Raw genomic sequence first — 25,109 nt, forward strand, 5'->3', positions numbered from 1 at the left:
ATAAAAGAGAAAAAGCTTAATGTGAGTGGGAGCTAGTTACCAAGAGACCTAATTGTGCTTAGAAATAAGACCAAACCTATAAATAATGCAAGAGGGCTCCAGTTGTTTACTACGTGGATTTAACGATCTTGGTCTTTCTCTGTGTGAAAGAGATTTTTCACGGACAAGTCTGCCAAATTACACTTCCTAATTACAATTTGTGACTGTAACTCTGGCCGAATGGAAAGAAATGCACCTTTTTTTTTTTATTGATTCTAAATAGTTACCAGTGATCTCTAGTCTCACTGATGCTCTTAATATATGCAAAAGTCCTTGTGTAGAGACTTACTAGGAAATAATAATCAGCTCCCTGTGGAGCAGCACAGACCAAGGTCAGTTAGATCCTTGACTGGGAGCTGGGAAGGGTTAACTGACTGCAACACAACCAACAAGGCACTGAGGAACCATCACAAAAGGCATCCCCGTGTCAAGCGTATTCTATCAGCTATTTAAAAAGCAGCAAATGCCACTCATTATTTTATGACAGGGCTCTCAGAGATCTAAAACAAAACCAAAATCCCCAAATCAACTAGAATGCTGATATTCATAGAAAACTAGAGGAAGTGATTTAAAAGCAGAAATAATTCTAGAAGTTTTAAATAACAACTTACCTCAATGAAGAATATGAAGATATTGTCTAGTAATGAGTAAGTATTAATAGTATATATATACAATATTAATATAATTAATATTAAATATCATGGGCTTCCCTAGTAGCTCAGATGGTAAAGCTTCTGCTGGCAATGCAGGAGACCCAGGTTCAATCCCTGGGTCGGGAAGATCCCCTGGAGAAGGAAATGGCAACCCACTCCAGTATTCTTGCCTGGAGGACAGAGGAGGCTGGCAGTCTACAGTCCATGGAGTTGCAAAGACTCGGACATGACTGAGCAACACACACACACACACACACACACACACACACTATTATATATTAGCCCAAAGAAGAGTTTAAAAATCATGTCTGCACAAAATTTCTTTACAGTAAACTCCTTGGCTCTTTTCTATCTAGTTCTCTTTCTACGCCATTATTTTCATTCCTATTATAAAAGTCTCTAAAAATTAATAGATTAATGTGAGTTTCTGAGATAAATTGGCCCAGATCTTCTGGGCCTAACCCCAATAATGCCTCTAAGGTATAATATTTTAGAAATTAACTGAAAGAGAGATAGCAAGGGTATCAATACTGTTTAAGCCACTATTTGCTCACAAAAAATAACAGCATGAATTATAGTTAAGTATTTACATCTCACCTTATACAAATTCATTTAGATGTAATTTTGTTGGGAGGAAAATTAGAACCTTCCTTTTTATTCCTAGACTTTCCTTTTATAACCTTTTTAACCAATATGTGATACAGGATAAGGACTCCCAGGGCCTGGAAGGTCCCTGCCATGTGAGGCATACAATTGAAGTTTTTTTCTTTTCTGTGGTCTGGACTTGAGAATACATCTGAATCAGGCTGGCTTCCATGTAAAGGCTGATGTCAGATCTTAGTGATGGATCAACATCATAGTGGACATTCCTTGGCATGCAAGGATACAGAGTGTGTGGGAGATCAGGCAGGGTTGATCCTGGGGATTATTAACTCTAGTTCCATCTAAATTACAGAAAATACACTTGGCAGGAGGTAGCATCAAGATCAACACAGAGATTGAGAAAGAATAAATTTGAATTCATGAAATCCAAGGATCTAATCTATGATCTTTTTGGATCATATTCCTGATATATATATGTCATAAGGTAATAAACACTGTTAAAATATATATATTAGTAGTGGTTGACATTACCCCCTTAGGACAGTTATAGAGGAAAAAATAAATAAAATGTCCCAAACTGTCATTAATATGAGCCACCTCTTTTATTTTGAATGCAAATGTAATGATGACTCGAGCTACAGCTAGTAGGGCTATGTTTCAATGACATAGTCACTGACCAATCAATAATCTAGCCCTCTAAATGCCATCTAAACTGTAGAAATGTGAGCAGAGAGAAGAGACAATAGAGGTTACAGTTCTATTAAAAGTTTATACCAAGTGACTTGAATAGCACAAAGCAAATATAACCTGTATACATACATTTAAAAATTAAATAGACTAGATATAATTTTGTTATTTGCATTTCTTTTATTGACAAAAAATAAGAAATATGCCTATTTCAAAAGCCTTCTAAAATTTCCTTGTGAGATTTAAGAATGATTTAAAGTTGCAAAAACCTGTTAATTCCTTCTTTAAAATACCTTTTTCTCCTCTCTCTTTTTAGTGCTTATACCACCAGATAAGGGATTCCCTGGTGGCTCAGCAGTGAAGAATCTGTCTGCAATGCGGGAGATGGAGGTTTGATCCCTGAGTCAGGACGATCCCCTAGAGAAGGAAATGGCAACCCACTTCAGTATCCTTGCTGGGAAATCCCATGGACAGAGGAGCCTGGTGGGTTACAGTCCATGGGGTCACGAAAGAGTCGGATGTGATTTAGCGACTAAACAACCACCACCACCACCAGATGAAATTTTCTGGAAGCACCATTCTCAATACCCAAAGCCTCACTAAAGTTCCTTATTACTCCGAACTCCCTATTGTATTCTAATGTAAAGCATTTCCATAAAGAGTACTTTCACATAAGTTTGAAATACACAGAATGTAGACTTGGTCATGACTGCATTTACCTGACCGGAGTAGAATCTTCCGATCTTCTTATACCTGTGTTATTCTAACTCATTTGTGGGGAAGGCTGATTCTCATTGCTTTGCTTTACAAGGAATGCCAGCACTGGGATGATAAGCAGCTACTGTTGGTGACTCATTAAAGAGACTCTGGGAACATAACTGCTTTCCAGCTCCTTTGCAATGCATCACCGTAGCTGATAGTTCCTACAGCTGGAATTATGCTAATAACAGGATTAAGAGTAAAACTGAACATCTGTCTATAATGGCTGTGCTGTGCTAAGTCCCTTCAGTCATGTCTAACTCTTTGCAAATGATATGGACCATAGTCTGCCAAACTCCTCTATCCATGGGATTCTCCAGGCAAGAATATTGGAGTGGGTTGCCATTTCCTTCTCCAGGCTATGTTCCCCATATAGGGATCAAACCTGCATCTCTTAAGTCTCCTGCACTGGCTAATGTTTTTTGTTGTTGTTAGCGGGTGGCTAACAGTAGGCACAGGTGACTCAATATGAGGACGACGAGGGCAGCTTGCTAGAAGCTGGTAAAAGAATTAAGAGTTATTTTTTTTTTACTAATAGGAAAGGCTCAAGTCATTTTAGAAAAAATGAATGGTGACTAAGTGTTCTTCTGAGTGATGTGTAGTATATGAGACACACACATTATTTCCTTTCTATTCATACTTAGTAAACTAACTCTTCTTTTGGTTCATACAACATTTTTATTTAACTTAAGAAATTTAAATTAGCAATTCAAAATGTAGTTCACATCAGAATAAAGGACAAGATAAATCCTGTTCTTTTTGAGTCTTAAAATGCAGTGTTTTTACAATTAGTTTAGATCAAAATCTAAATTTGATCTGAGATTTCATAAGATTTTTAGTTATAAGAGAAAATTCACAGAGTATTTAACTCTCTTTAAAAAATAATCCCCTATGCTATACACACTGAAAATATTAGAGTTAAAAACTATATGATCGTCTTTGACTTACTTAGGTCCATCTCTGCTGCTACTGTCTGCTACTATGTCCTAAAGTTATTTTCTTCTATTACATGTTGAAACTCCATTTATTTTTACCCATTTTGACTACAGTGGTTCCAGTCTGAGCTCTTCAACGTTGCATTGCTACAACAATGCCCTGGCTGGCATCCAGACCCATGTGTCTTATCTTTCTAACTTACTCTGTACACGCTGACAGATAAAACACTGCTTTCATCAGGTCCTTGCTTGCACCACTTATCGAACAAGGTCTAAAATACTGATCCTGACATTTATGGCCCTCTACAAAATTACCCCGGGCTCCAGCTCACATCTTCAGAGCTTCAATCTATCCACTTCTCTGTGAACACATTTAGTTTTTTTTTTTGTTGTTTTCCTTACCTCCGATGCTTAAATAATAGACTTGCTCTCATTTTCTAGTCTTTTCTCCTTTCTATTTAATCTAATATTATGGTACAAGTCAAGTCCCGGCTCATCCTTTAGATCTTTCTTAAGCTCTTTATGTTCAAATGACTACTTTTGCAATAGATTAGTTTCCGTCTTTATCTCCTCCTTGTTAGGCGATGTTACCAGTGATCTCATTTCCCTAAACAAATTAAGTTCCCTGGGCTGAACATCTTCATCCCTTCTTAACACTCATGACTCTTTCTACGCAGTCTTCCGAATGCAATCAGAGTCACAAGAGTGACTGGAATTAGAAAGTCTGGAGTATTAGAGAGGAAGGAGGAATAGCTTCTCCATAGTCTTTGCTCACTGATGATAATTTTCACTACATCATCTTACAATTTAGTAAGATACTAATTTCTTACATTCTTATTTTAATTATTCAAAATAGCACAATTTGGCATTTTTAAAAGTCTCTGGATAAGGGCAAAGATGAAAATAAAACAAGAGTCTGAGAGGCCAATTCTGCAGAGTGCTGAAAACAGCTATGACCATCAACAAAAGAATTCTTTGCCTTTCTACCAATAATACAAGATATTTCTACACTCTTAACTCTCTCCATTTCATACTTCTGTAGGAATATAGGCTCTCAGGAAAAATAAAATCTTTATCAAGGCAACAAAGAAAATGATTATCTTCATACAGAATTTAAAGGGGTTCTTCTGAGTATATTTATGCAGACATTACTTGTTATAATGAACAGTCAACTATGAAGAGGAATAAGCAGAGGTTTTTAGATTTGGAAATGAAAAGATCACTGGTAATCACCAAAAGAAATGTTTTATACAGACTGTGTCAATAAAAAACTAAAGACCTTGTTAATACTGTTGCTTTTATGCCTACAGCGATCTATGCACACATTTATTAGGCCAGGATCTAACAGGAAGGGGGAAGGATTAGCATCTAATGAAGATTTACTATGTGCAAGGGCTTCCCATGTGGCTCAGATGGTAAAGAATCCGCCTGAAATGTGGGAGACCTGGGTTGGATCCCTGGGATGGGGAGATCCCCTGGAGAAGGGAAAGGCTACCCACTCCAGCATTCTGGCCTGGAGAATTCCATGGACTGTATAGTCCATGGGGTCACAAAGAGTCGGACATGACTGAACGACTTTCACTTTCACTATGCGAAAGCACTGTAAGGATCATTACTTTCTCAGCCTCAGAGAGAGGAAATGAATAAACCAAGGTTGTGCAGTCAAGTAAAAGTGTTCAAAACTAAAGCTGTTTTCACCCTGCACAGTTTTCACATCTTAGAATTCCCTCAGTGCCTACAAAGTATAGTTTTCACCTGTTTTACCTAAATTCATGTCACACTTTGATGGCAGGATATTATCTGTGCATAGATTGTAGGATACAAAAAAATTGTAACAGATCATTTGGTCCAGCCCTTTTTTCTTTTTTTTCCCCATCTAAATAAACTGAGACCTAGAAAGGCAAAGGGGATGAATAAAACTCACATTGTGTGAGTGAAAGAACTGGGACTAAAATTTAAGTTTCTTGATTCCTAAACGCATGCCTGTTTTCATTATTAACTCTATGCAGGGTCCAGACTGTATGCAAATGTATGCTTGATTCAAGGAGGAATTAGTAGGGCACGACAAGAAATCCTTATATCACTCAATTTCTCATGAATGGTTTGAAATGGGGAGAAAAACTTTCAACTGTAAATACCTAAGTCTCTGAAACTGTGAAGGGAGAGAGTTATTTTTTAGCCGATGCTGATGGTAGAGGATACACAATGAAAAATAAGTATTAACACAAAATCCTGAAAAACACTAACTAGTTAATGTTAATTGTAAACTAAATGTTTCAAATGAAGATTTCTAAAATGACTTTCAAAATAGAAAATTCTTACCAAAAATGATGCTATTTTTTTTTTCAAATTTAAAAAAAGCAACCTTTACTCTGTAAAGAAAAGGGGTCCCAGTTGAAATCAGCAAAAACTGGAATCCAATTCTGTATGTTCACACTTTTGCAATATCATCAAATATGTAACTACAAATGAGGGTGTAAAATATGTTTTTATGAATTAAAGAAAGGTGGCTGTGTATTCAATTACATATTCAAAATACATTTTAAATATGTATCTGGAATTAAATGTATAAGCAGCATGAGTAAAAAGAATCATGTACTCTTTACAAAATGAATTTGCTACATGTATAAAGAACACTTTTCAAAGATTGGAATGAAAGTATTATCCATAATATCTAGTAAATAATCATGGAAAGCTGGAAATATTTCCATATTTCATTTCTGCAAGATACCATGTTATCTAGCAGTGTCGACAGATTGCAGTCCACATATGGCAGGTTTTGAGTACATAAATTTGCCATTTAAAAATCAGTACTAAATATGAACCAAATTGGGGGTAGCCATGACAATGACAAGAAAGTCATTGCTGAGAATTTCTGGGAAAGTTAACCAATTATATTACATTATATGCATGCACATACATAACGCATATGGGCAAAGATGTAAGAATCTTATTGATTGTTAAGGTGACAAGCAAAGTGTTACAGAATACCATGAGCCAAAAACTAATTACAAGAACAACAACAAAAACAAGCTGCACTGTACATGCTGATCATCTTTCAGATAAGCATGAATGGAAGTGCAATTAGAGGAGCTATGTTCGATCCCTGGGTTGGGAAGATCCCCTAGAGAAGGGAATGGCAACCCACTCCAGTATTCCTGCCTGGAGAATCCCATGGACAGAGGAACCCGGGAGGCTACAGTCCATGGGGTTGCAAAGAGTCGGACACAGCTGAGCAACTAAAACAACAACAATGACAAATGAACTACTAATGTCAAAGAACAAACGACACAACTTAAAAGACAGGTCTCGTGTTCTGGTGTGTGGTAGAATGGATAGTAGCAGATTTTTATGTGCTCTGCTCTGCTTGCCTAGTGTGGCATCAGAATAACAAACTCTACAGGCTAGCTAGTGGTTAAATTAGTGATGCTGGAGAAATGTGAAGCAAATCAAGTGTGGAATGGGACCTCCCACCTCTTGCCTGCCGTCCGGGCCCACAGCCCTCCTGCGCTCCAGGGCTGTCCTGTTGCACGCTCCAAGGGACAAGCTGGCACCGGCGCCATTTGTGAGTCTTCCACCTACATGGAAAGAACAGAAGCCGCATCGAGAAGAAGCAAACATGCCAGAGAAATCACAGTGATACAATGCCAAGGAGCCATGACTTTGACCACTACAGAAAGGAATTTGACAATGCTTTGGTCTTATCCAAATTCAATTTAAATCTTCATCAAGGAATTATAAAAAGCAGCACTAAATATAAAAGTACTTTCTATGGCCGTGGAGACAAGGGTCCATCACAGTCAATTCCTTAAAGAATGAACTCTACTGATAGTATTTAGCATTTAAAAATGTCATGAAGAATGTGGGATCTTAGTTTCCCACCCAGGGATCAAACCTGTGACCCCGTGCAGTGGAAGCAGATCCTTAACCACTGGGCCACCAGGGAAGTGCCATATTTAGCCTTTTTAATGATTAGGATTGCCAGCAAATGTAGCAGATGGTATCAGAAGTGATGTGTTTCATTTTAAAAAGGTATATTTATTTTATAATCAAGTTGTACAACTGCATTCAAGCCATGAGCCTTCTGTATAATGCTCTTTTGATTAGCATCATAGGGGTAACTCAGAAGGTGCAATTTATAATACACTTCACAAAAACAAATCCCTCAAATAAATAAGTTTGGGCTCATAGTTAATGTCCATCATGTAACCATACAATTATATTGTCTGTCATCTAAGAATTAAATACAGATAAATTAAGATGACAAATTTGCCATCAATTTCATCTTAAATTATTATTTTGTGATCACACATTCCATCAGTTGATGCCATAATATTTCATTTGTTGGCACTGAAAGTTTTGTCAGGACTGCAAATTTTCACTACATCAAGCTTTAATTAGGTACATTTTAAAAATAATTATGGAAAAAAAAGCTTTTCTCTAATAATTATCATGATGATGATATGTATAGCTTCAATAGCTTTAATTCCCTTGAGGTGACCAGAAATGAAGAGAACAGACATCTTATTAATATCACTGATATGAAGATGTCATTTCGTGAGCCAGAATGCCAGCATTCATGAAGAACATGTGCTCTCTGGAGCTCAGGAAGGACTGCTTTGGCTATTCTTGAAAGCACATGTTTCATAATTATTAATCACTTTTCTGCATTTCCTATAGTTTATATCAACAAAAGAATTTTCCTCAAGCTCCTGAAGCTAAAAATAGAACTTGGAAGTTTACACAAGTATCTGTGTCCCTGGAGATGATTTTGGCAGCAAAGCAGCTCTTTAAAAAAGGCAAGAGATGGTGCCCACAGTCATAAGCATCCTCAGCTCCACTGAGTCTGCATATAGTGTTAGCTCCTTTTCTTAACATTGGAAAGAGGAGGACCTGAAGTGTTTCGCGCAGTGCGTTGCTCACAAGGCTTTTCTTTCACCCCGTTACCTGTAGCTTTGGCACACTTGAGGGGCCTCGCAGGCCTTCTCTTCATAGAGTGGATCCGTGCAGTCCCTGCCTCCATTGGCTGGCAGCTGAATGATGACCCGGTGCCGAGTCTGTTTCTTGATTCCGGAGTCCCCTGGAATGAAGCAGCTTTTTAACCTTTGTTCTCTGCACTGATAAAGAAATCTCCGAATACCAGCCTGTGTGAAGAAATTACATTGCCTCCAGCTACACGTGCTTTATGGAGAAGGAAATAGCAACCCACTCCAGTACTCTTGCCTGGAAAATCCCATGGACGGAGGGTCCATGGGGTGGCGAAGAGTCGAACACGACTGAGCGACTTCACTTTCACTTTTCACTTTCATGCATTGGAGAAGGAAATGGCTTCGACATCCCTGAATGAGAGGCCTCATTGAGTCGTTTCCTCAATTCTCCCAGAGACTGCTTATATTGGAAACCCAATCAATTTATATTAAAAATGTGAAGAATGGAGAAAATAGTTCCATAGTCAGCTAGCCTTCCTAAGGCTCCGTTACAACGTGACTGCTCTGTCGTGTGTTTCTTTCCCCTTGAGAAATATGGCAGATCTAATTAATTTATTTTTCTTTCCCTTAAGTTTATTTTCATCCCATTTCATATATAGCCCTGTTTACCACATGGGACTCATACACATCTAATGAATCTTTCTTACAAAAATATATTCAATGTTTTATGTGAAATTCTATTTCTTGGCTATTCACTTAATTTGAAATGTATAACTCATAAATTATTCTGGTCATTCATTATTCATGTTAAACAATTTAAGATCTTTAATTCAGGTCACATCCTAAACATCTGAGCTGTCATTTCCTAGAGACAGAATTTTTAGAGAAGCATTCAAAAATAGTAATAATTATTATAAATAAATTACTCCAAATTATGTTAAAAAACAATGTATCTAATTAAGGTTTCCCTTAGATGAAGATATCAACTTAACAGTGTTACTGATATAAAGTTGTTCAGAATTTTTTAGTATGAGAAACAGGTGACATATAAGACTGACAGCTTTGATAAAATATGTCTCAACTTACAATATATACATTTTAAAGATGAATAGTCATGTGTCATTTAACAGAGTTCCCCTGATGCATTTACATTTTTTCATAAGACAATTAAATATTTGAGATGTAGACTACAAAAACAGAGATATTTAGAAGGGTTAGTAGCCTTTAACACAATGAAAGTTTAGTCAGAAATGAAATGCTGCTGCTGCTGCTAAGTCGCTTCAGTCGTGTCCGACTCTGTGCGACCCCATACACGGCAGCCCACCAGGCTCCTCTGTCCCTGGGATCCTCCAGGCAAGAGTACTGGAGTGGGTTGCCATTTCCTTTTCCAACACATGAAAGTGAAAAGTGAAAGTGAAGTTGCTCAGTCATGTCCGACTCTTCAAGACCCCAGGGACTGTAGCCTACCAGGCTCCTCCGTCCATGGGATTTTCCAGGCAAGAGTACTGGAGTGGGGTGCCATTTCCTTCTCCAGAAATGAAATGAAATATCCTTAAAGTCATTGTTTGTAGAAAAATATGATTTTATGATTAGAAGTTTTCAATAAATGGAACATGATTTTACATGGAGTCAGGGTTACCCCTCAACATGATCTGGCCACTGATTTCCAGAAATGTGAATTGGAGATGCCTGTGTTAGAAGGGACGACAGAGGATGAGATGGCTGGATGGCATCACTGACTCACTGGACGTGAGTCTGGGTGAACTCTGGGAGTTGGTGATGGAGAGGGAGGCCTGGCGTGCTGTGATTCATGGGGTCGCAAAGAGTTGGACACGACTGAGCGACTGAACTGAACTGTATTAGATAGGAGGTTCCTTAAAAAACTGGAAATAGAACTGCCTTATGATCCAGCAATCCCACTGCTGGGCATACACACTGAGGAAACCAGAAGGGAATGAGACACGTGTACCCCAATGTTCATCGCAGCACTGTTTATAATAGCCAGGACATGGAAGCAACCTAGATGTCCATCAGCAGATGAATGGATAAGAAAGCTGTGGTACATATACAAGATGGAGTATTACTCAGCCATTAAAAAGAATACATTTGAATCAGTTCTAATGAGGTGGATGAAACTGGAGCCTATTATACAGAGTGAAGTAAGCCAGAAAGAAAAACACCAATACAGTATACTAACGCATATATATGGAATTTAGAAAGATGGTAACAATAACCCTGTGTACGAGACAGCAAAAGAGACACTGATGTATAGAACAGTCTTATGGACTCTGTTGGAGAGGGAGAGGGTGGGGAGATTTGGGAGAATGGCATTGAAACATGTATAATATCATGTATGAAACGAGTCGCCAGTCCAGGTTCGATGCACTATACTGGATGCTTGGGGCTGGTGCACTGGGACGACCCAGAGGGATGGTATGGGGAGGGAGGAGGGAGGAGGGTTCAAGATGGGGAACACATGTATACCTGTGGCAGATTCATTTCGATATTTGGCAAAACTAATACAATATTGTAAAGTTTAAAAAAAAAAAAAAAAGGATAATGGGTCAGATTAGGGAATCCTAAATGTCTGATAATGCAGGAGAATTTCTTTGAAAAAACAAACAAAAAAACAAACAAAAAACAGATTTCTCGGCATGTACCTAGAACTAATACATGAGAATTTTGGGGATCTGGATGTGCGAAACTGTGGATGTGGGAATCTGATTTTGACAAAGCTTGCTGGGAAATGGTGATAAACATCTGAGTTTGACATCTATTGGAATAATTGACCCTGTATGTCCCAATTTAAGATTCTAGGGTTTGCATGTAGCTTTTTAGAATTTTTCCTATAGTGGGGGAAACTTGTACTATTAATGACTGTTTTAACTATTTTAGTGAACAGCTGGAACACTATAGGTAATGACGTAGGGAACTAATGACGTAGGGAGGTAGTGGGTAGCAGAGTATTAACGCATTTGAAAATATTATCATAGGCTTTTAAAAATTGTAGCAATCATAGTCTGAATGTTAACTGCAACTTTTACATATTAAGTATAATTTATCTAAGAAAGATCTAAGGAGTGCCAATAGGACTCAATAAAATTGGCAATGCTATCTTCATTTATTATATTGTTCACTGACTGCTATTTTTAGACCCAGGTGATAAATTCTTCTAATAATTTAGAGCTAGGAAAAATATTGTTTCCCTTCAAAATCTGTTAAACACCCACTGTGCTTCAATTTCTTGCTTTATTCACCAGAATCTCAGAGTTAATTTTCTCAAGTACAGAAGCTTACCTTAACTTTGATTTTACATGATAAATTCTCTTCTCCCTTCCCTCTACCCTATTTACTACCTGACTCCATGCTTTTTTTTTTACACTATTATCTATTACTTTCCTTATGTTTTATATTTATGATGTGTCTTTAATCTTTTTAAAAGACTAAATGAGCATTCATATCATTTGTTTAGCCTTGAGGGAAGCAGGAAGACATGTGTTTGTTTTTTAACAGGGAAAAAGAGGGAAAGAGCACAGAGGGGTCTTTGTTTCCCGGGTGGTTGAAATTCTTGAGTCAGTAACTTTTTTCAACTGGCTGATAAAAAACAGACACAGAATTTAGGTCAAGGGATCTGGAGACTGGAGGGGAGAATGAGGTTAGCATCAGTGGTACCATATAGATTCCCTAGATATCACCTGGTACATACCCAGGGTGTTGAGATAGGAAGCAGCAATCAAATGTTAGTATTTCAATTCTACTTTGTTTACTGTTTTGAAAGCAAAAAGCCTCCTAATATAAAACTCTGAAAGTGCCTTATCACCATCTCCACAAGCTTGTACTAGATATATATAAGACTATGATAACTCTTTTTCACTTCCATAATTGATTCCACAATGGGAATCCATTTATTCTTATAAAAAGTTCAAATACCTTAACCTTGTGCACGTTAAGGTTAAGAGATTGTGATCCGATTAAAATGGAACATTCCAAAGCCATAACACCTAGAGAGGAAGTTTAATGGAGTTACACAGAAAGTGTCATGACATCCACGTTCCTATGAACTAGGAGGTTCATTTCTTCTCAGCTCTCAGTTAATGAATTACTCATACACGCAACAGAACAGCACCGTAGAGCTCAGGCCAGTTATACAGCCCTCAGATCAGAGTGCAATGGGAGAGCTATAGCACATGTTTAAAAAAATTTAATAAATAAAAATGGAAGCTTCCTCACCAGTAACTTGAGTTTGTAAATGTGGAACTTGAAAAGTTCGTATGTATGTATTTATACCACTTATTGCATGTGGTGGGGATACATAACACAGTTTCCAAAATCTTTGTATTTCAGCACTGAGAGCAATGGTCACACAGAGTAAAGTCTTAATAAATATTTGCTGAATGAGCAAACACATTAATTTCACTTCTCAACTGGATTATAACTAACATCTTCTGTTCTTTTTTATCCATTTTCTTATAGAATTATTCAGATGGGTACTAAGTCTGTTCTTTAGTTTTAATTAAAAAAAGAAAGGTATCACTTTCATTGGAAATAATGAGCAGGGGAAAAATAAAGGAATATTCCTGTAGTGTTTATACTTGAAAATACCTACCTAGGATAGGTAGAGAAAAAAGGGATCACATATTTATGTGGTAATGGGCCACAGAGACTCAGAGGATATATAATCTCTCACTCAGTTACACACTTTTCAGTTATCTTAAGACATTCAAGGTAAATTTCACTGGGGAAGTTTCTTGATAGAAGGATTTAAAGGGCAGGCAAAAGATGGGTTAAGATGGAAGTGAGGTAGATGACAGGTGGAACAGCATAGTGATAAGAAATTGAAAGGGAAACATTTCACGCAAAAAATAAAATGTAAAAGCAGTTTTGAGCCCATCAGGGGTAATTCTAGAAGAGTACAGCTTGAGAGCATCAAAGTAGAAAAGGTGCCTCTGCAATATCCCTTCCAGCCCTCAAGTCAATAAATGTAGTAAGAAAAAAAAAAAAAGGAGCACAGATGGTGAGCAGTCAAGTGTATTATTTGATCAAAAGTATTGATTTTTTAAGATGAGTTACAAATATACACATAAATGTTTTCCATCTTTAATAAAGCTCTTTGTAAAGAAAATTTGGAAAAGTTAACTAGTACACTGGTTTGAGGATTAACTACTGTCTCCTCAATACTGATGTTTATCAGCATTGATTTTTCAAGACGTTATCACTAGAGAAGGGCTTCCTTGGTGGCTCAGGTGGTAAAGAATCTGCCTGCAATGTGGAAGACTTGGGTTCGATCTCTGGATTGGGAAGATCCCCCAGAGAAAGGAACCCATTCTAGTGTTCTTGCCAGAAGAATTCCATGGACAGAGGCTACAGTCCATGGGGTCACAAAGAATCAGATACTACTGAGTGACTAACACACACCCACACATACACATACACCATGAGAGAAGAAATTTCAAATTACTCTGTTCTTTCTGGAACCCTGAGCTACTCTTATCTTTCTTTCTACAATACTATAATATAATGTTACCTATCTAAAGTGATTTAAAAAGGAGGATAGTGCCCCATTTTCATAAGTTCAAGACTCCTATAAAATGTAAATTTTACCTATAGAATTAAATTTCAAAGAACAACCCCATTCCTGAATTACTTTTCTTTTGCTATTATCTATCCTCGAACATTCAACTTTTTAAACATTTTTAAATTGTGTGTGGAAGTCAGAGTAATTTCAATGGAGCTTGCCTCATTCCTATTTCATATCAAACAATGAAAAGCTAACGACATGTCATTGCTTTATTTTCCCTGCAACAAAAGACAAGTTTTCTATAAAACCATTGTATCTTTATTCTCAGTTACAGCAGTCTACAGGCAAAACAGAAAAGGCTTCTCCCAGCGCACAAAGCATCTTGGCACTGTTGTTCAATAGCAACCTCCTCTGCCACCCCCTGGTCTTTCGTTTTTTCCCTCAATACACAATTATAGTTATTCTTTTTAAGTCTGAGTGTCTAGGTTTAGATTTCTGAAAGGCTTTTGTTCTTGGAGACTCAACAGAGAGCTGCCAAACAGAAGAGGCAGAGCTCACCTGCTGGTGGGAAGATGGTCTGAGCTTGGCCAAACATAGCCCCACCTCTCGGAACCTCTTGCTCACAGGATAGCAGATTCTTGAACTGGCATTCTTGCACTCCTTGGCCACTACCACCTAGGAGCTCCAGAGGAGACCAGTATCCTAGTGGCTCCAAGCATTTTAATTTACAGCAGTTTATACCTTCTGCTGAGACACCATCCCAAATAAACATCTCACATACCTGACATTCGCCCTGACAAACTAGCAGTTCCGATTCCCCCTGCATCATCACCTGGATCACAGCATACATGCTGTACACAACTTAATTCAATTTGTCAGTCTTTTCTATCTTCTAATCTTTCCACCATTGTACCCAAAGGTGAGAACAGGACATGGAACAACAGACAGGTTTCAAATCGGGAAAGGAGTATGTCAAGGCTGTATATTGTCACCTGCTTATTTAACTTATATGCAGAGTATGTCATGCGAAATGCCAGACTGGATGAGGCACAAGCTGGAATCAAGATTTCTGGGAGAAATATCAACAACCTCAGATATGCGGATGACACCACCCTAATAGCAAAAAGTGAAGAGGAACTAAAGAGCCTCTTGATGAGGGTGAAAGAGGAGAGTGAAAAGGCTGGCTTAAAACTCAACATTCAAGAAATGAAGATCATGGCATCCAGTCCCATCACTTCATGGCAAATAGATGGGGAAACAATGGAAACAGTAACAAACTTTATTTTCTTGGGTTCCAAAATCACTGCAGATGGTGACTGCAGCCATGAAATTAAAAGTCATTTGCTACTTGGAAGAAAAGCAACGACCAACCTAGACAGCATATCAAATAAAAAGCAGAGACATTACTTTGCCGACAAAGGTCCGTACGGTCAAAATTATGTTTTTTCCAGTAGTCATATATGGATCTAATAGCTGGGTAATAAAAATGGCTGAGCACTGAAAATTGATTCCTTCAAACTGTGGTGCTGGAGAAGACTCTTGAGAGTTTGCTGACCTACAAGGAGATCCAACCAGTCATTCCTTTGAAGGACTCATACTGAAGCTGAAGCTCCAATACTTTGGCCACCTGATGTGAAGAGCTGACTCATTGGAAAAGACCCTGATGCTAGGAAAGATTGAAGGCAGGTGGAGAAGGGGACAACAGAGGATGAAATGGTTGGATGGCATCACTGACTCAATAGACATGAGTTTGAACAAACTCCGGGAAATAGTGGAGGACAGGAAAGCCTGGCGTGCTTCAGTCCACGAGGTTGCAAAGAGTTGGACATGACTGAGCTAATGAACAACAACCCTAAGGAGCACGTTGTCTATCAGCTTCAATCTTTTCTTAGAAATTTCCCTTCACATTCTTTGCCAGTGGAGGCAGTTTCTACCTAGCCATTTCCCAGTCTTTTCTCCTCGCTTTAACGCCGTTGTAGTTCAGTCGCTAAGTCATGTTCAACTCTTTGCGATCCTGTGGACTGTATAGCACACCAAGCTCCTTTGTTTAACCCCGTCTCCTGGAGTTTGGTCAAATCCAGGTTCATTAAGTGGGTGATACTAACTAATTCAATAACATCTAACTCCTCTGAAGCTCCTGTCATTAATTTTACCATCATCTATCTACTCTGTGGCAGTCATCAACTAACATTTCATTACATAATGGTTTTAGAATATCCCTCACTGTAATCCTTTCTCTTCCTACCCCTGCCACCACTCTGTTGGTCTGGGCATCCACACAGTTATTCTATTCAAGGCACTGGAGGCTCTGAATTGCTGTACCTCCTCAGCTCCAGTGACTTTTTTTGTGCATCTTGCATCAATTACTAGCTCTTCTGTCATCCCCTGATGATATCTTCATCAATATTTGTACATTCTCATCTTTAAACACCTTAATTTCTGGTCATTCCACCTAACCTTTCACTTTACCTACTATACTAAAGGTAAAAGTTAATTTCACTAAAATGCTTTACACTTCTAAAGGTTGCCAATCCACTCTCCCAATCACTTTTTTCTCTATATCATCCCCTTCATGACCTTACTTCCATCCCAACCCACCTTAGATTCCATACTCCATTATTATTGAAAGTACTCCATGGAAAACACTCTTGACTTTCTGTTCCACTCTCCCTTTCTTGTGCTCTTCTAGAAGAGCCCTGACCTTGCTGCTGCTGCTGCTAACTCGCTTCAGTTGTGTCCGACTCTGTGCGACCCCATAGACGGCAGCCCACCCGGCTCCCCTGTCCCTGGGATTCTCCAGGCAAGAACATTGGAGTGGGTTGCCATTTCCTTCTCCAACCCTGACCTTAATCGATGCTAATTATTTTCCTACACCTTTCCTTCATTCAGGCAGCTGAACATGGCTGAATAAACAGTGGCAACTGTGTTGAGCAACTCCTTTTAAAATGCACGACTACATGGCTATTCCATATTGCCTATTATAAGTTCTATTACATGTTACTTGGCCACTTTTGCATTCTCCAAAATGATCTCACATCTTTTTTCTTACCTAACCTGAATCCTTCACTTGATCCTTCACAAGCAATCAAGACATTAGAACAATCATTAAATGTCTTTTCTGTCTCATACTACCAGAAAATAAGCTTTCTGATATCAGGAAAATTGGTTTCCCTGTTTACTGATACATACATATGTGTGTGTATATATACATGCACACACACACACATATACACACACATCATGAAACTTACTACTCATTTTTATGTTCAATCAAAAACTAGAAATAGTGTCCTGCTATGCATGCAGGCTCAGGTGCTTCAGTCATGTCTAACTCTTTGCAACCCTATAGACTCTAGCCCACCAGGCTTCTCTGTCCATAGGGTTTCCCAGGCAAGCATACTGGAGTGGGTTGTAATTTCCTTCTCCAAGGGATCTTCCCGACCCAAGGATGGAACTGGCATCTCTTAGATCTCCTGCATTGGCAGGAAGGTTCTTCACCACTAGCGCCAACCAAGTCTAATTCAATCTTCTACAACCTGCCTCAATTTTCCAACTTCACATTCTGACTTTCCCCCAGACATTCCAAGCTCTAGTGGGTTGGATCCCACTTTCTTTTGAACAGTCCATCTTTTTCATGGTCACTAAGACTTTCCTGATGCTTTTGATCACCTGGGGTTCTTTTATGCATTCTCTCTTTCAAAAAGGTCTCTTCTTCCTTCTTTTTGGCAAGATTTCCCCTGATATTTGCTCCCACAATGGATTTTTCCTGTTTCTTCCCTAGAGCTCTTTCTGCTTTACCACTAAATCTTGTTACTGGGTCATCTAAGTCTTAAATCTAAGTCTGATCTATGTAGAATAGTTCTATATTTTAAATGAGATCAAAAGCTTCTTTGAAGCTCTTTTCTGTAGGGCCATCAAAGTATTAGTTAAATACAGTAATCAATAAATTAGAAATGCAATATGTATTTATACATATATTACAGATGAGTATTAATTTAATTAATACATGCAGAGCATTTACAATTTATTTGTTCCCTCATCTGTAAAATTTTTAAGTGCCTTATATAAGTTATTACAGTTTGTCATATAAAATTTTTTATATTTTATAAATGGTCAGAGAAGAGTAAAACAGCTTTAGTGCTATAAAAAGCATCAGCAGAGATCAAATTAAAATCATGTTATTTAATTTCCAATTATAGGTTTTTAATAAGTTATATCTATTTTCTTCCTTTTCCAGACACAGATAATGCATAATAAAATAACAAATTCATAGGCTACTAAACTATTACCTAATTCTTGGACACATTTCAATATCCCAAATTAGTTTCAGATGAAGATATAATGAAATGAGAGATATTTACTTGATTCCTTATTTTTAGGAAGGCTATTCTAGAATCAATTTAGTGGAATATTTCTGGTTTATTTCTTAAAATTTTTAAAAATATAATCACACCAGGCTTTTTTTTTTTTTAGCCACACCATGTAGCATGTAGGATCTTAGTTCCCTGACCAGCGATTGAACCTATGCCCTCTGCAGTGGAAACACAGTCTTAATCACTTGACCCTACTTTATTTCTTTAAATAAAGAAATATTTATTAGGGAAGTCCCTACTTTATTTCTTTAAAATACTTAAGACCAAGAGAACTGTTATTTCAAAATATTTTATGCAAAATGAAAAAATGTCCAATATAAAGAAGAGGCAAAGTTTTTTTCTACTTTCAAAAATTTTACTTCACAAATGTTAAAATTCTGTGAGGTTATTAATCATGGTACTACAAATGTAAATGCATGTTTTGGAATTATTAGTAAATGGCTTACATCAATATAAAATATTAAGTATAAAAATATCCAGAATAAAATTTTCAAGCACATAAATTTCATGTAATAAACCTTTTACATGGTAATGATGAATAACCAATTATCACAGGAATATCAATTTATGAGAAACTACAACTCTATTGCTGATTGTGACCAAACTAAAAGATATCATATGCTATTTAGTTTTTAAGAAAGTAAGGAGACAGAGTCAATTCTAATGAGGTGGATGAACATAGAACCTATTACACAGAGTGAAGTAAGTCAGAAAAACAATTATCATATACTAATGCATATATATGGATTCTAGAAAGTTGGTACTGATGAACCTATTTCAAAAGCAGCAATGGAGACACAGACACTGAGAACAGACTTAAGGACAAGGTTGGGCAGGGAGAAGAGGGTGAGAGGTATGGAGAAAGTAACATGGAAACGTACATTACCATATGTAAAATAGATAGCAAATGGGAATTTGCAGTATGACTCAGGGGAAAACAACCCAGGGGGTGGGATGGGGAGGGAAGTGGGAGGGATGTTTAAGTGGGAAGGGACATGGGTAAACCTATGGCTGATTCATGTTGATGTTTGATAGAAACCAATGCAATAATGTAAGCAAATATCCTTCAATCAAAGATAAATAAAAAAAAAAAAAAAGAAAGTCAGGGGATAAAAGAAGAAAATCTGGATAAAAATGACAGACAAAGACATTGCTATATCAATAAAATTAAAGTCATTAACATTTTTGAAGAGTTAGTGCTAACTCTTGGTCCCAAAGCTTTTAAAATGCCTTAAAAGACTTTTGATCCAGTGGTTAAGAATTCAGAGGAATTGAGAGAGTAGCATGGAAACATATACATTACCATATGTAAAACAGGTAGCCAGCGGGAATTTGCTGTATGACACAGGGAGCTCAAACTGGTGCTCTGTGACAACCTAAGGGGGTGCAATGGGGTGGGAGGGAGGTTCAAGAGGGAGGGGATAGATGTATATCTATGGTCAATACATAAACTGATTATCCTCCAATTAAAAAAAAAAAAAAAAAAAGAATCTGCTTGCCAAAGCATTGGACATGAGTTTGATCCCTGGTTCAGGAAGATCCCACATGCCATAGAGCAACTGAGCCTGAATGTCACAACTATTGAAACCTGTGCTCCACAAGAAGAGAAGACATCTCAGTGAGAAGTCCCAGCATGGAAAGAAAAGGAGCCCTTGTTTGCAGCAACTACAGAAAGTCCAGCAATGAAGACTGGGCACAGCCAAAAATAAATAAATAGATAAATAAGATGTTAAAAAATGAAATAACAGAAAAAATTTCTATTCTTGCTCACTTTGTGATTTATTTTATATATCAATGGTATTTAAAATAGAAAAAGCATAAGAAGGAACCCATATTTGAACTATATAAAATAAGCACACAGCTAAAACAATCAATTATGAAGTTTATAATCTTATGTAATATCTTCAGGATTAAAAAAAAAATATTCTGGTAATTTAAAGCAGTTGTTAAACCAGAAGTTGATTCTTACATTAATCCCTATAGTGAGTCAAGAAGCATAAGTAGAAGCATAAAAGAAACTTAAGATAAACTACCTCTATTTGTCAGAAGAGTAAAATAAAAAGTAGGAGACAATGTCATTTGTGACACTGAGAGAAAAGGTGCTCACTTTCTGTACAGTCACCTAGAGGATGAGGACATCTTTCTTAGTGGCAATGAGAAAGGACCTTATGCATGTGGCATAAGCCCTCTTGGAGGAGGTTGCCATTAGCCCCACTATAGAGCCACCAAGCAGATGACCCACAGACTGCAGGACAATTATACCAAGAAAAAAACAAACCAAACTGGGAACAAATCCTCATCTTATAAATGCCTCATGGCATGTTAAGTGTTGGCAGAGGTATGCTTTGATAATTTCCCTCTTTCCTTTATTCCCATCCTTTGGGCCACATAATTGAATCTGTAGTGAATCTGGTCCCATGGCTATTTCCTGCAACTAAGTAGGTTGAAAACGATGAGTACTCAGAAGATCATTTTGTATTCTTTTTGAAATACACAAGGCCGTTACACATTCTTGTAGAATCAGTGCTAAAGGAAACACTATGAATATAATAAAATCTAGAATATTTTCACTTAGATCTATATCACACAGTTATTTAAGTCCATTGTGGCATAAAACTCATTTGACTTATTCATTTGGTACTCTAAAACCTGTATTATTTTCTAGAAGGCATTTCAAATGCCAAATTTCATGGCATTTGTCCCAATCCAGGATCATAGAGTCAGCCCCATGTAAGAATCAAAACATTGCTCAGCCAGAGGAACTTGGAGGTCTAGAGAGAGGGTTACTGGGTGAACTGCCTTCAGAACTCTTCAGGGCATACCTTCTTTACATGAGGAAGGGCAAGATGTCCAGTCGCTATATGGTGTCACAATACAGTCCTTCCTACAAGGAAGCAGACAGGGTCGCACTGTTTCAGGTCGAAGGCTTTCAGGACACCTAGGAAAAGCAAAGGGAGGTTACTAGACCTCTGTACTAACCCAGAACCAGGTAATTTATATCTTTAGAATTTTTACTTCTAAAATTGCTAAACAGGCATCCATCTGTAGTATTCAACCTCCAGGATTCTTTCTACTTTTTGACAAGAACTATACAACTGAAATAATTCTTCTGAACTGAACCTCAATAAAGCTTCTCAAGGCAGGAAATGAAAATTTAATTATAGTAATTGTGCTATGTAAGAGAAAATACAATAATTGTTCTTTATCCATTTATAACAATCTATTAATAAAACTGCACTTTCTAACATGTCTTATAAGAAATTTATGAAAGTTCAAATTACCAATTTAGGGAACCAATTCTACACCTTTGTAAAACTAAATAGGCTTATTGTCAATCATAATTTTCCAGGCTACTCTGTACTTTATTTTTATAAAATATGTTTAGCAAAAAGTAAATTTATAATGGCATATTCTATACATAGTCCATGCTCAAAAACCAATATTATATTTACAGCTATGAGTGTCATAAAAATAAGGAATAAAACAAAGTATACAGCTAATTAAGATAAACAATTTTTGTTCTGTTCCTGGTTTCATTCACTGTATTCTTGTTTTTTCTTCCATTTTCTTCCAAGTTTTCATCTACTGGATTTTAAATATTTTAGGTATTTTTATAAATTATAATATTGTTACAAAAAGAGTGAATGAATATAAATAAAAAGAGTCAATAAGTAATTTAAAGAAAAACAAAACACTGTGTTCTTGACATAGATTATAGTAAAATTAGCTTAATTATACTTTTTTAAAACACCAAAATATAAAATATATTATTAGGGACACGAGAGAAAAATAATGACAAAACACTGAAATGCCTTATACTTTATAAGGTTTTCACTTCCTAGAAAAATTTTAGGAAGCTGAGGTATGAATTTTAAATAAACTAGTTTGTTTATTGTGTACTTATTACATGATTTTTAAATTTCCCAATTCTTTTCTGAATCTTCACAATCTGATTCTACTATCATTAGCAATCAAATGTTATCAATACTAGTAGATGCATATGAGGACAACAAAACATAATAACATAATTCATGTAACTAAAAGTAATGTTCTGATTCCTAAAAAATTTTCTTTTGAGGTGATATCATATCATCTCTGAAAAGTAAGTTAAGAGGCAGTGAAGAAGTGAATCAACCAGTATAACTGTTGCTGGAATAACTTGGCAAATTAGTGAAAAATGGGATTTAAAAATACTCCCCATAGGAGAAGTCAAATTTCTTGTACGTCAAGATAAATTATCTTTCAACAAGTAAGTTAATCAGGTTTTCAGAACTGAACTATGAGTGAATAAATCAACATCATTAATCTCCTTCCGGTAATTTCTATATAGCACTCTGCTGACACTTCATTTTTGATATATCTATAAGTTTTTGTTTATGTGTCCTATCTCATCCATAAGTATTATATTCTATTCAACTATACAGATACATGTTGTTTTTTTTTTTGCTCACTCAGTAACACCAGCCTTTATTTGAAAGTGGATTTTAAAAAATACATTGGATTTAACATTTCAAAATGAAATATTCTCTCTGGTTTATGTTGAATATACGCTTGGATTTTCCTAACTGCTATGCCTACTCAAAGTCATGAACAGAAAAGAAATTTAGATAAGAATCATTAGAAGTTAATGTTTTGTTACAACTGATATTATAAATCACTAGAATTATAAGTTAACCTACATTCTTAACCAGGAAACATTATATGGCAAAACCTCACATATAATCATCCTGTTAATTCTTGTTGAAACTATTAGTAAGCATTATTGGAAGCATTCCTTCTCAATGAGGCAATTTTAGAACTTTAACAATGGGAGAGCATTACTCAATTACATGCTTTTCAAATTTTAGCTCTGAATAAATCAATGGAATTTACAATGCTATCACTGACAACCTCAAAAATTCTATTTTAGTTTAGAAATTTCCTCAGCAAGATATTTGATTAGCTGCGGAGAACAAAATTACCAACAACAAAGCTGTTAAATGAACAGACCGATATAAATTATACAGCCTAGATCACAGCCAATGAAATGAATTCAGACTTCCTTTGGTGAGGCAATTGGTTCAGTCAACATGCTTCTTTTCTCCTTTGTACTGTTTGTATTTAGTGTTTGTGGTTTAAATCAAGGAATTGATTTTCCCCCAAATCTTATTCAAGGTCAAATTAAACAGATGTGATAGGAGTTGAAGTTTGTTACTCGGAGGATAGATAAGATCAATAACATTGATTTTACCATTGCACAGTAATCTGTTTTATTAAGAGGAGTTTAAAACAAGGTTTCTATTTGCATTTTTGTTTCAAATGCCTAGTATGGAAAAGCAGTCACTGAATTTTACCTAGCATATTTAGGCATAAGAGTAGTAATATTTTCTTTTGAATTCACATTTGCTTTATTTTTTAGAACTTTAAGGGCAAAGGAAACTCATTTGATTTAACAAATCTATACTTGTATCCAGGTCATTGAATAAAGGCGGCAAGGGTAAAGCACATTTTTAATGGATTATTGTGGTGCTCTGACATGGGGCTTCAGGATATCCTTTCTATTGAATGATTTAATGACATTAATCCACCAGGCTTTACCACACATAGGCTTGCGTGTATGTACATCCACTGCTGAGGAAAAAACTCTGTAGTTTGCATAAGGGAGGAAAATATAACAGGAACATCTAAAAGGTAAATGAAACTGCAAAAGAGGAACCGAGTGAGCTTACCCGTAGAAGCTCAGAACAATAACCCTCCAATCTGAACCATGACAAGTTGGTCAGGTGATAACCTCCTGCAGCAAATATTTCTGCCTCTTTGCTTGTCCCAGCAAGTCCCACAATCCCCCAGCACTTGGGACTTCCGCTTCTGCTGTTACTGCTATTGACTTTTAATATACTGCACATTAATATCCTTTGTTACATTCATCACAAATCCAGCATCATTTTTACTGAAATATTGGTTTGGGGCTACCTATGAAGCATATGGAATAGTTTCTCAATTTACTCAAATCTTTGGGCATATATTTTCTAACTACATACTTGTTTGCTAGAGAATCCAGAGTTGACATATTGTCTGTGCCTTGTGAGAAACAAAAAAAACCATATCAGCATAACTGGGCTAATCATTTGTTGGAGAAAATTAATAAATCAGTTATAAAAATACATGCAATGAGGAAGAAATCTCTATCATTGCTGATTTAGACAGCATCCATCTTTTAAAGTTCATATCATCTTAGCCATGTGAAACATGAAAAGTAAAACCCATCAGTTTTGCATGTTTCTTAATTTCTAACTAAATGATGGGGCAAAATATTGCTAAAGTCTAGAACCCTGGCCATTAGAAAAAAAACAAGTCATCATGAGATTTTTATTTATCCCCTGGAGTTTGTCATGTATCAGTTACATTATTATCATTTCTCTGAAACACTAAGAAGTATCTCAAATTTTCCAAGAGAAAATAATTTCTAAGATTTATTGAGTGCTTACATTACTACTTTTTGTTTTCATTAAATTTCTGCAAATATTTTTGAAAACTGAAGCCAGAATCTGTTAAGTAGTATGTTTAAGACCACACACGGAACCTAAGTACTCGACCAAGTTTTCAGAAATTTTTATACCAGTGAAAACCAGTGA

General features: G+C 36.6%; 1 protein-coding gene across 1 annotated transcript in view; it reads right to left on the reverse strand.

Moving 5' to 3' along the window:
* Positions 1-25,109, reverse strand: part of THSD7A (thrombospondin type 1 domain containing 7A) — a 489,197-nt gene that overhangs the window by 70,134 nt on the left and 393,954 nt on the right. The window contains exons 9-11 of the mRNA XM_055589867.1: positions 21,318-21,433; positions 8,624-8,756; positions 7,151-7,254 (exon numbers count right to left, since the gene is read on the reverse strand). Coding sequence (XP_055445842.1) covers positions 7,151-7,254; positions 8,624-8,756; positions 21,318-21,433 — 353 coding nt within the window. The remainder of the gene's footprint in view (positions 1-7,150; positions 7,255-8,623; positions 8,757-21,317; positions 21,434-25,109) is intronic.

This window comes from Bubalus kerabau, chromosome 8 (genome assembly GCF_029407905.1).
Source record: "Bubalus kerabau isolate K-KA32 ecotype Philippines breed swamp buffalo chromosome 8, PCC_UOA_SB_1v2, whole genome shotgun sequence".
Taxonomy (NCBI): Eukaryota; Metazoa; Chordata; class Mammalia; order Artiodactyla; family Bovidae; genus Bubalus; species Bubalus kerabau.